The sequence below is a fragment of the Melopsittacus undulatus genome, chromosome 6 (genome assembly GCF_012275295.1).
Source record: "Melopsittacus undulatus isolate bMelUnd1 chromosome 6, bMelUnd1.mat.Z, whole genome shotgun sequence".
NCBI lineage: Eukaryota > Metazoa > Chordata > Aves > Psittaciformes > Psittaculidae > Melopsittacus > Melopsittacus undulatus.
Window position 1 is genome coordinate 31,512,963 of NC_047532.1, and position 12,616 is coordinate 31,525,578.

A 12,616-nucleotide genomic window follows, 5' to 3' on the forward strand; every position below is an offset into this window, starting at 1 on the left:
CTTTCCTGGAATAATACTGCTCTTTGAACTTAAGGCAGGAAAAAACATGGAAAATTTGTATAATGCACTACAGAGGAAACATTACTGACTAGAAGAATTAAAAGCCTTCAGCTTACTAGAATTTAGAGAAATAGATAGGAAAAGATAATAGTATTTGCATTATCCTGTCTTGGTGGGTGCAGTAGACAGGGGAAGAAAGCTATTTTTGAAGGTGTTTCAGGACAGAGTTGTCTATCAATTATGAAAATTATTTAAAAAGTACTCTACTTACATCATACAAGTAATACCAGTATCGACTGATAGCATGTAAAACTCTCAAAAGAAGAATAACATCTAATGACGGATCTTCAAATGTTATGTTTTCAGGTGGAGAAGATATGAGGTAAACTTCGAGGGGATTTAATACCGAAGGGCATATACCATCTAGTAGGAAATAAAAAAAAGAGGAGTGTTTTATAAAAACAAATAAACTAGAAGTCTTCCCAAGACTTAATTATCAAGAGCCTAGGTAGTCATAGCATTCATTCAACTACAACACCTTGGACAATCCAAATAAGTATCTTTTCAGCTTTAATACACATTTTATATATACACACATGCTTGCTTTTCTTATACTGTGCTTGCTTTAAAAGAAACACTGTAACATCTCTAAACATCCTTTCTCCCCATCCAACACACTCACCATGCCACAATTCATCATGTTTTTTAGAATTTCTAGGGGAGGTTTTCGTGGGAGCAGTTTGTGCTCTTCCTCTTTTACCACCAACACAGTCCTTATTACCATCTTCATCCTCTCGCACAGGTTTATACCTAAAAAGTAATTAAAAGTTAAAAACATATTTGTGAAATACTCACATGAAAACAAAAGCAGTTATAAAAGTGTTAGTTCTTTTATTACCATATTTTTACTTGAATGACAGTTAAAAGCAGAAAGACAAGAACAATGCATTTAGGTATGATCCAGCCTTTGCCCTCAGAAGCAAAGCATGTCATAGGGGAGAAAAAATGGGGACCCTCCGGCTCCATGAACTGGAAGAGAAGCAGAAGGTATAGAGAAGAAAGAAAAAAAAAAGTGGTTTGTTCTTGGTTTTGCTTTTGAATAACACATTTAAATATTAGCAAGAAAACGACACTGCTGGAATGTTAAAATATTTGGCGCAGTCATAGGTCAATACTGCTCCTTCCAAAATATGGTCACAGAATACATATACCTGCACAGCAATCAACTACAAAAACCAGTATGAAGTTTACCACTATTTGTAGACTGCACACAATGTCTCTATGGTTTATAGTTAGTTACCTAACACTAAAAACAACTTGTCTCCATCTAGCAGGTGCTATTTAAAATTCACCATTTCTTGTTCACCAGCTTCACCCATGAGCTAGAAAGAGTAACAGTAGCTAGAAAGGAATTCTTTCTTACTAAGATTCAAGTATCTCAAGCACATCAGGAAACTCAAAGCTACAGTGTAGGGGTTTGTTGGTTTGGAGTTTTATTTGTTTGCTTGGTTTTTTGTTTGTTTTTGCGGGTTTTTTTGGAGTTGTTTTGTGGGGTTTTTTTCCCCCGGGTAGAGGCAGGGAGACAGCTACATTCCAATTTCTTTTAGATACACACATCTAGGGAACTTGAGAAGTTGCCCCCTGATTTCTCTAGCCAACTTACCAAATAGTATGTGTTTTTGTCCAAATCCCAGCTCTTCCTAATGGGTTGCTTTCATCATCTGTAGACTCTCTCTCCTCCTCAGCTTGCAAACTGTACTGCCTCACTGCTTGATACACAGTCATATTGTATGGCAGCAAGTGATCTCCAATGTAAAATTGCAGTCTATGTCTCACATTCCCTGAATTTAAGAATTGAGCAGCCTGAACAAAAAAAAGCCACACAAGTCAGGAAACTCATTGTTAGCTTTTCTTTAATCCTCTCCTCACACTGTTCCCTCCCTCTTATAGCCACAGCAAAAGCTTACCAAAGATTCATCTATTTCTTCATCTGATCCATCATCATCACTGTCTTCATCATCCTCTCTTACTCTTCCATAGCCTGAGGCAAGAGAAGAGAAAGATATCCTCATCTGTTCTCACATAAAATGTAGCAAGATTTTTCTACTTTGAAACAGTGGACTTTATAAAATTCAGAGAGTTCCAAAATACATCAGTAAAAAAAAAGTCAGACTGTGTTAGTAAAAATTTCAGTATCAACATCTGGCATCAAAAACTCCAAGTTACAGCCAATCTCATAGATCCAGATAATACTTCTGTTAGCATTTACATTGAACTGTTTACAACAGGAAAAGAAGTTTGGATCAGAAAAGGGCAAATTCAGATCTTCCCACCTGTGAGCAAGATGCACTTAAAAGCATCTCCCATGTGTCTTCAGTAGAATCCTCATAGTTTTATGGTTTTGTGGTTTTTGGGGTTTTTCTTTCTTTATTTGGTTGGTTTTTGTTGGGGTATGGGGTTGTTTTTTTTTTTTTCCTTTTACAGATTCTACATTACTGACAGTACTGACCTTCCCAAGAAGCAAAATACATGCAACTGGAGGGGGGAAAAAATTACAATATATATATACCTCTAACTACAAGGTATCTTTCAATGGCTTGTACCAAAGCCAGGGGATCAATCTTCACAGGTCCACCTTTCCACTGCTTCACATTAGCACAGTCTGGATGTCTTTGCAGTTGGCATTTTAATTGGTGTGTATTGAAGAACTTTAAAGCTTGGGATCCTCTGTTGAGAGAAAAACTCAAAATAATTTGTGAAAAAAGTTGCTACACAAAGAATCTAACAAAAATGCATTAATAGGCTTATATGTGTATTTGCAAATTCACTTGTTCAGATCATAAATTCTGTCTATTTCTTTCAGATTTGGATAAACAGATTCAAATTTTTTTCTGACAAGACCACCAGAACCCAAGTTGGACAAAATCTGATTTCCAATGGAAACTCCATGGATTAAGAGAAAATTTAGTCTGAGATCTGAATACAGTATAAACTATACCCATCATCTTTGAGGTCTGATGAGATTTACAGCTGTGACTATGTGCAGTGCAATAAAGATCAGAATCAGGGGTGGAAAATGCAAGTATCCTTTCATATGCATTTTTAATAAAGACAATGCAAAAGCTCCTCATTTTTCTTGCGAAGTATAGTTTACACATGTGTTCCATCTCACCAATAAATACTCAAGATAGCTATTTTTATACACAAACGCCTTATCTTAGGCTGCTTCTAATTCCAGGTGCTAGTGAAAGACTGCCAAATCTTAACGCCTCAAAATCCTCATTGACGTAATCTACGGTAAAACTAGCAGTCAAACTATTGTGGCATTTCAAACTTTGAAGAATATTTTTCAAAAACTCTTTTTAATGCTCCTTTCCTCCTAACTTTTAAGTAGTCACAAAAATGTCTACAGTCAAATTCAGCTTTTAGCCATCATCATGAAGTACTTTCAAAATTTACTGCTACATACTGAATGAAAAATAGAGTTGATTTATTAAAGAGCAGTATGGAAAATAGATTGTAGAAATGGGTTGTGACCCAGATTTGTTACTTAAAATGCAAGTAACATACTGGATTCCAAATTTAATCTATTTTAAGACACAGGGCAAGTCTACAGATAAACTATGTTGACAGCCAACAGTTACCACTCAATCCATTATCATCCTAGAGAACAGAACCAACCTGAATAACAAAATACAGCTATAATAAAAACTCTCAGTATTTTAATTACTTCCATAATAATTAAAAAAAAACCAAACAAACCAGTGCATTTCTTGAAAAGATGTCATTTTTTTCCCGGTGTTTGTTACATGGGGGCAAAGACAACATTTGAATTTCTAACACCTGAATTTAGATTGTATTTAAAATTACATATCCACCTCCAATTGAAGTGAGAGAAGTTTCAGGATGGTAAGCAAACATTTGGTTAAATATTCTATATTCCACTGAATTCAAAAACTTGTGAACTGTGTTCACAACTGCTTTTGTCTTTAGTAGGTCAGAAGTTTCTATTACCTCTTGGAACATTTAGGGTTGAAACAAGTTTTTGAAAACAAAAGCTTCCAACAAAACTGTTACCTGAGCATTAATCCTTACCTGCTCCCTGTTCCATTTCCACTAGGGAAGTCATGCACTTTGACAGGAAACTGTTCCATCTGACTGAGGCAATTGTTCATTTTATGGACTAATGCCAACAAAGGTGCATTTTCTAATGGCTCTAATCTTCCAAGGGGTTCTTCTCCTGGAAGCTGAAATATATTCCAGTCTTTTAGTTATGTGCTTAAATTAAGCCATCTTAAACAACTGATACCACAAGTCATTAAAAAAAAATGACATTAAGATACACTACTCTCAGTTGAAGTAGCAGCAGTATCAGGATGACCCGATGACAAAATTATGTCATAACAAATGACCTGTTTCAAAGAATGTATTTTTCTCTCCTGGTTTCTACTGAAGATTTTAAACATTTACCCTTAACCATGAGCAGGAAACTTCACAGAAGCTATAGTTATCTACTTCCCTCTCTTCCACTTTAAATTTCTTTTAAAAACAGGACAAACTGGTTTCTTGCAGTACTTAGAACTAAGGGAGCAAGTGGCAATATTACTATCTAAACTCCCTCCATATCAACTTCTTACCAGGCAGAAACAACTTCCAAGTTGTTCAAGACTCAAGACAATTGGCCCTTTTGGAATTTATTTCCACTGCTGTGTGAAATCTCCTGTATTTTAAACTTAAGAAGGGTAAGTTCAGGTTAGATATAAGGAAGAAATTCTTACTGCAGGGGTGATGCACTGGAACAGGTGGTTGAAATAAGTGGGAAATGCTCCATCCCTGGCAGTGTTCAAGGCCAGGCTGTACACAGCCTTGAGCAACAGGGTGAGGCATCCCTGCATATTGCAGAGGGGTTGGAACTAGATGATCTCAAGGTCTTTTCCAACCCTAATCATTGTATGATTCTGTGATTCTAATTACAGGGTATTCTAAAGAGTTTATGACCTATAAAGACACAGGGCCATGTGAATATCAGTGTTACACAGCTTAGGCATAAAAAAATTGCTTCCACACTCCATCTTTAAGTCAAGGTAATTGCCAGTCCTCTTAGATGGTCAGGTAAGTACAATGTGAGAGAAAAACTATTAAGAATGGCAAAATACAAATCAAGAAAACTTACTGGAGAAGAAAAAAATACATGAAGAAATCTTTTCAATCTGATATCCCTGCTTACAGCATCTTTCTCACATTTAGATGTCAAATAATGCAGCAGTTGTTTAACAAAGCCACTATGCTGAATTTCAAACGAGGAGACGTCAGACTCCGAGACAATGCTACGGATTTCTACAAGGCACTCTGTTCCACCATCCACCTGGAAAGTAGGAAGATAGTATTTTACCACCTAGATATTAATGGCTATTTTTCCTCCTACTGCATGGAACAGCTTAAAAGGGAGGGATAAAAAGGGAAAGTCTGGAGTGTACAGTAACTCAATACAAGCAATGACAGGGCAAATAATCAAGGATAAATGATTTGTCTACTCAGAAGGAGACATTACAGGCAACATCCTTATTTCCCCCCTTTTAAGAGAAATGCAAGGTTCCATTTCTGCCTCATGCAGCATAAAAATGAGCTCCGAACAGAGGGGTTACTTTTTAAAATAGTAACCCCAGAAACATACAACTCAGACTGGCATATATTTTACATGGCATCTGTGTGGGAGAAAGGAAGAGAAGTTTCATATTTTAACAACTGCTCAGATCAAAGCACAGAACGTAACTCAGCTGTTTAGCTATTTTAGATGTTACAGGTTTAGACCCGCTTATCAAGTATTACAACTGTCTGAGAAGCAAGGCTCAAGTTTTTCAGAGCCTAGTAGATTCCTCCCAATCTGTATTTCTGTTCTTTCACCAAAATGCCACTTCTCTCTTGGCCTCCCCCATCCTCAAAGTTATTACTAACTGTGTTCTTAATGTAAGCCCCTAACATTTAAAATGCTAACTGACATACTGCTAGGAATCAGTAAACACCCTTAAAAACAAAAAAACACACAAACAAACCCATAGCAAGCATCATTGTAATGCAGCATCATTTAAGATAATGGAAAAACTATGCTTAAAATATTGGTCATACTGACCAAAATGGTCAGCACTTCTCTAGTTTCTTCCTAATATTTCTACTGCCTCCATTCCCTCCCCCATTGCAGGCAATTTGCCATTTCTAACCTGGAGGTTGAGTTGTTCAGTTGCAGTGCAAAGTCTCTGTAATACATTTAGTGCAGGATTGCTTCCATCCATATTTTCAGAACTAAAATAACGTTCTACAAATTTATGGGCTTGCTCCTTAATCCAGCCCTTAATTTTTTCTCTGTAAAGAAGCACAAAAAAACACATTTGGCTACATTTAGCATTTGTGTACTCCAATGCTACAATTAACACAGCCAGAGTATCATTGTCCCATGCTTAATAACCATCAGACAAAACCCCTTTCTCTTTTGCTCTAACACAGTAAAGGTCTATATTCTCTACAAATTACTACTAGCACCTTTTTTCCCGATTCTCTGTTTTTTCTCCATCATGCTACTTTACACCATTAAGAGGTTATTTTTCTCTACCTTAATCTCTTGATTCTTCTTCCAGTAATTTTGGTTAAACTCAAAACTTCTATGAGAGATGTTACATAATCACCCAATACTTGTATCATAAGAAAATAGCTGCACCTCAAAGTCAACACCGTATTTACAAGTATGTTGATGGTTTTTGTGTGTACCTGTTATTGGAAATGGTATCCTTGGAAGCAGCCCTTGCAAGACCACTTACTCCTGCTGTTCGTGCTGGTTCAATATTATTACTGTTAGACTGTGTGCTTAATCTTCCCCATGTTTTAGGATTTAAGCTTGCCAAGAAAGAAGATTTAGGAGACTGAGTAGTTGTAGGGCTTTTAGCTGGAGGAGGCACAGACAAAATTAATAGAATTAACAACTGTATTACAGCTAGTATTTTTATATATAAAAGTAAGATTGTAACATGTCAAAAGTGATAAAGTAGCATATTTTAAGATTTATTTACCTTGATTGTCTACTTTATCATCATCTCTTGGAGGAGAGTATTTTGGTCTCCTGGGCCCTCGTTTTGGCAGTCTTTTTCTTTTTAGAACATCACTCAGTCGTCTGTCAAATTTAAAAAATAAAGTAACAGGTTTCCATCCACCATATTCATATTCACAACCACCTATCTGTTTAAGATGCATCTGCCACCTATTTCCTCAAGAATTAGAAAAAGATTCCATCCCATAACAAGGAGGGGCCTAGGGAAGAATGAGCTCTGGGGGGAGGAGCCTCAACTGGAAAGACAAAGTGACTATGCAGAAAAAACAGGTTTTGCTTGCTGTCACCTTTCTACTACAAGGAGCCAAATACATCAAGTGCCACTAAATAAAAGGTTTCACATTATTTTCATACATCTATTTGTATAACAACATGGCTATACATTTATTTTAACATACTTTAAAAAAAAAAACAACACAAATCTCTACTGAACAAACACCAAGAGACACTGGAAAGTTGACGTGTTTCCCCCTGGGGAAAAAAAAAAAAAAAAAAAAGAAGCCCAGAAACCACTTTTTCAACAATTTACAGAGTTGGTTCTCAGCAAGCCCTACACTTTCTAAGTTTGGGTATTTCAATTCTGGTTTGAAGTGAGCTTCCTTATTATACCAATAGACAAATATTCTACCTTAAAAATAAAGGCAAACTGGGTAACTCTGAAGTAATTTATTACTACAAAAGATTTTAATTGTACAAAGTATTCAAAACTATTGTATTCCAATAAAATAACTTGAGAATGGCTTCTTTTTTATCCTGTTTCCAGCAGAAAAGAATCATGCACCATAGCTGTAATTTCTCTGAAAAATTCACTACATGACAGTACAGCTGTTGCTCTTGGCATTCTCCAGCCTATCCCAAGCAGCAGATTGTTACATAGCATTACATCATAATTATCAGATCAATAGTCTTTTTTTTTTCCTTAACACTTCATATAAAATGAGTAAAAACTGCCCATTGATAGCTTCAACATCACTCCATTTCAGCTCCTTAGAGGCAATTACCATAGCAAAATGCAAGTGGTACTGTTGCAGCCTCAATCAGAAAAGACTTTAAAAAAATCCCCACTCAAAACCAAAACCACCCAAAACACACCCCACACCAAACACCACCACCCCCAAACAAAAACAAACAAACAAAAAAAAACCCAAACCACAAAACACCAGAACAACCATCCCAACAGATTGCCTTTCCACAACAAAAAGTGCACTTACCCTTGTGGGCTCAGATCCAAAGAATCCTCCCTGCTCTGTTGCAAGCTAGGAGAGCCCAAATCTGCAGCTGCATTACTGGCAGCAGTGGCTGTTCCAGTACTTATTGTTGTAGTGGTACTCAGTGTTCCTGATCCATTAGTGCATACTTTCGGTGGGCTTGTTAGCAAAGCCTCAGACTCTGCCAAATTTTTCACTTGGTGCATCACCCCTTTGCAAAAGAAATGTTTGTTTGGTGGGTTAGTTTGGTCGTGGGGGTTTTGGCTGGTTAGTTGCTTGGGGCTTGCTTGGTTAGGTTTTGGTATTTGTTTTGGGGTTTTTTTTGGGTGGGGGTTGTTTTTTGTTTTGTTTTGGGGAAGAAGGTGTGTGTCAGCAGGGACAAAGGTGTTTGAAAAGGCAGAAGTCTGTTACTCACTGACTATGGCAGCAGTGGCTCACCCCACCCATCAATACTAAGTTTTAAAAGCAGTTCAATCATTTCTTAAAAATGTTAACCCACAAAGTTTCATAAAAAAAAAACAAACAAAAAACAAACAAAACACAAACAACCCAAAACCCACACACCTACCAAAACTAAAACCAAACACAAACATCAAAAAAAAATCCAAACAAAAAAAAAAACCAAACCTACACACATGACAGCACCACAAACAGTAGCTAAAGAAACCCCAAAATCCCCAGTGGGTTAAGACAAACACTTTCTGCCAGAGATCTGTCCATTTTGTCCAGTACAACTACCCATGTAATTTCAGCAAGCCACCTTCCACACATTTAGGAAACTTGCACAAACTTGCTTTCGGAAAAAAACTCAAGCTTGCCTCCTTCAGAATCTTGGTCAGCTCCTCCCTAGTCATATAAGGACAGCTTGTATGTATTTGTCTTTATTACTGAAATACAATACTAATTTTTTACAGTTTGGGGTGGGGGGAATAGAGCAGTAGACTAAGGATATGGATTCTACACACACATGCTTTTAAAACAGCAAGAAGGTGGGAAGAGGGGAAAAAGATAGATTTACCTTCTCTTCTGAAGTAAACACTAAAAATGTCAGGTAACTTTTGCATTAAAATCTCTGCCATCTGCAGGGCTCCAACTACTATCTTAAGGTCTTGACTTGACAGCATGGAGGCAATATGACTAAAACAAATAATTTATTAGAATTAGATTGGTCTTTTTATTTTTTGCCCCTTTTTCTTTTAATCAAGCCCATTATTCTTGCATACATAGTAATGGAAACTGAATATAAACAAATTTCATTGTGCTTTTGTAAAAGCTATAAATGCAAGGACTTTGAAAGTCCTCTTCCTGCCTAAATCACCTTTGCCAAGTTTAACATGTGACATAAAGATGAGTTTTCTTCCTGTAAAGTATACGGTGCTATGGAATTCGGTACTTAAATTAGTCAGTTTATTTTCTAACTGCATCCTTTTATCTAATCCCCAATTTTATGGTTTAGCATGTAGAAGAGGTCTCATGAATAGAACTTATCAGCTGAATGCCATGAGAGTCTGTTATTGTTCACATTCTATTACCTCAAAAGTCACCTTGCTCACAGAGAAGTTTATAGTCATGTTTTAGAAATCAGGAAGACAGTCAATGGTAAAGTTAAACATTGCTAATGCATACAGCCATTTAGACAATTTAAGTTTATAGTAATTACGCCTCAAGTCAGAACCTACTGAAAAGTCTAGGATGCAAAATATTCCATAACAAACAGCTAGCAGCCTCAGCTTTTGGAAAATAAGGAAGAATTTAAAAATACAATTTTCCTTGAAATAAAAAAAAAAGTTCAAAAATGGTAAGCACAAGTTTGAGTTGTAAATTCAGAATTAGTTTCATTCTCAATGGTTAATGAACCAACCTTGAAACAGCATGGTTTTTCAGCACATCCTTCAGAAGTTCAGCATCCGCAAAATAAATTATCCTAAGAATTGCTCTAAGGCACTTGTGTCTAACAGCAGGTCCAGCTGAAGAACTATATACTTCATAAAGAACACCAAACAGTGTTTTGATAAAGGATTTTGCCAGTTCTGGGTCTTCTTTCATTAGCTGTGCTCGGGCATCATCCTTCTTCATTTCTGAATGTCCACCTGTAAGAAATTGTGCAACAAATCATTGTGTGGTTCTTTGCATCTCTGCTCTGATGATTACTGTATTTTCTTAAAGCTGAATTAGTTTAGCTCTTGACTTGAAAATATATAATTTACGAATCAGAAGTCAAACTGATGGCAAGAATGCAGGTACAAATCCTCCTCTTTAAAGGAGTCAATTTTTTTTTTCTTCAAACTTCTTGCATGTTTCTGTACAAAAGTAAGAAGTCCTCACATGGTCTTTGTGAAATAAAAGAGCTGTATGAACTAAACTGTTTCAGAAAATCCCAAAGCCAGGAATACCTCTAGCTCCCCCCCCCAACTTAATGCATTTTCAGTTCCCAGGAAAGGAGTTTTCATCTTAAAAAGAATACATTTCAACAGCTGTTTTGCTGTAAAGCTGTCTTCAACCATGTAAATAGGAACAGTATGATTTCCCACAGAAACCATAAGAAATACATATGAAATGCTGCATAACCCAGCATAAATTAACCATAGCTAGATACCAGGTGTCTCCTACGCTGCACTTACTAGTGTTTGTATTGGCTAAAGGGTTTGGTTTTCGCTGAATGGCACGTGCTGTTCCAGTATCCTCATTTATTTGCTGCATAGAGTTAAAATCAATAGTGTAGACACGCCCAAGTGTAGATAGGCTTATCTCATCCTCACCAACCTGATGAGCTGCCTAAAATTAAGGAAGATTTTAGCGTTAAAAACAAAACAAAATAAATAGAAGCCTATATGAAAAGTGAAGAGAGAGGCAACAAAATAGGAAAAACGATGTCTGACAAAAATACAACAGGAACAGTAATTAATCTATTCAGGTATTACTGAAATCTGAAATACTGCCAATATTACAACAGGATGTTTGAAGAAACTTGTATTTCTTACTCAGAAAGAACAAGGCTGGTATTTTCAGAACCATAAAGAGCCCACTCAATTCCCTATACAACCACATGCATATTCCAAAAATATTACCGCAAGTGTATGGAATTATTACCTCTATTATTCGACTATCAATCCTGTTATAGGGATGCCAGAGGCCCCTGTCATCACGCCACTGCCATATTGCACCATCTGTATTTTGTGCATTTCCTTTCTTCAGCATAGTATCAACAGCAAATATGCCCTCTTTTGGCAGGCAAGGCATCAGTTCACTGCAAAGAACATTAAAACAGTATTTTACTAGAAGTATATAATGAGTCCACCTAAGTTGAAGCCTGTTTATCTACATTTCAGAAAAATTAAGGATTTTAACATACCAATCAGACCCAAAACCTAGGGCTACATAACTTACCAGATAAGAGAAGTAAGCTCATAAAGTTCTTGAGGACTTCGTGGAACAAGGTCAATTTGTTCCTGACAACTCCCATTTGAGGCTCCACAAAGGAGGAAATGAAGCGTTTCTGCAATATCTAGAGAAATTATTATTCATGAGATTGCCCATATCAGACTATAGACTTCATTTTGTGTGGACACTGTGAAGTCACAGTGAAGAGACAGACACTGCCTGAAGCAAACAAACAGTAAGACAAAAGCCATCTGTTTGAATGTTAAGAAGTGTGTTTGTTTTCAGGTCTGGGGTTTCTGGGGTTTTGTTTTGTTGGTTGCTTTGGGGTTTGTTTGGTGTTGGGGGGGGCTGAGTTTTTTTTGGGAGGGGGGTTGGTTTGTGGTTGGTTTTTATTTTAGGGGTTTTTTTTGTTTTGTTGTTTGATGGGGGTTTGTTTGGTAGTTTGCTTTCCTTTAAGAGACATCTAAGGAGGAAATATACTCAATATATAGGGCACTGAAGAAAACAGAGGAACATATATGGCAGCTAAAGTGACAAGTCAAAACTTATGACATTAAAAGAAGAAAATGAATGAGAACTAAGACAGCTACAGAACAGTTACTTTTCTTAATGTTTTCTCTTACAAGAAGTTCTTAAAATCACATGTTTTGCCCACCTGGTAAAGACTACAAAAATAATTATTCAACTTGTGCTGGAAGGAGAGTAAATTGTGCAGCTAAGGCTGAAAGTTAGGCAAAAACTTCACTGACAACAGCTAGAAACAGGAAAAGGGAGAAAAAACCCTTACAAGAAAAAAAAAATTCAATGAGATAACTGAATTTTTTATCCCAGGAAGACATAGTGAAAGTGAAGGACACTAAGAACACAACATTTGTCTCATCAAGTGTACAGGGTTTCATATTGTCTGTAAACATTAACTTAAATAGGT

General features: G+C 36.6%; 1 protein-coding gene across 5 annotated transcripts in view; it reads right to left on the reverse strand.

The window, feature by feature from the left end:
* The window catches only part of TRIP12 (thyroid hormone receptor interactor 12), a 77,487-nt gene that overhangs the window by 12,672 nt on the left and 52,199 nt on the right, over window positions 1-12,616 (reverse strand). For 3 of the 5 annotated variants that reach the window (XM_031047241.2, XM_031047242.2, XM_031047244.2), the window contains 16 exons: window positions 11,695-11,812; window positions 11,398-11,554; window positions 10,929-11,082; window positions 10,169-10,397; window positions 9,326-9,444; window positions 8,311-8,518; window positions 7,062-7,162; window positions 6,763-6,937; window positions 6,219-6,360; window positions 5,174-5,365; window positions 4,096-4,247; window positions 2,570-2,742; window positions 1,968-2,041; window positions 1,664-1,863; window positions 683-810; window positions 272-423 (listed from right to left, as the gene is read on the reverse strand). In XM_031047241.2, coding sequence (XP_030903101.1) covers window positions 272-423; window positions 683-810; window positions 1,664-1,863; window positions 1,968-2,041; window positions 2,570-2,742; window positions 4,096-4,247; window positions 5,174-5,365; window positions 6,219-6,360; window positions 6,763-6,937; window positions 7,062-7,162; window positions 8,311-8,518; window positions 9,326-9,444; window positions 10,169-10,397; window positions 10,929-11,082; window positions 11,398-11,554; window positions 11,695-11,812 — 2,474 coding nt within the window. The remainder of the gene's footprint in view (window positions 1-271; window positions 424-682; window positions 811-1,663; window positions 1,864-1,967; window positions 2,042-2,569; window positions 2,743-4,095; window positions 4,248-5,173; window positions 5,366-6,218; window positions 6,361-6,762; window positions 6,938-7,061; window positions 7,163-8,310; window positions 8,519-9,325; window positions 9,445-10,168; window positions 10,398-10,928; window positions 11,083-11,397; window positions 11,555-11,694; window positions 11,813-12,616) is intronic. The other 2 variants (XM_031047243.2, XM_031047245.2) reach the window with 1 other exon arrangement.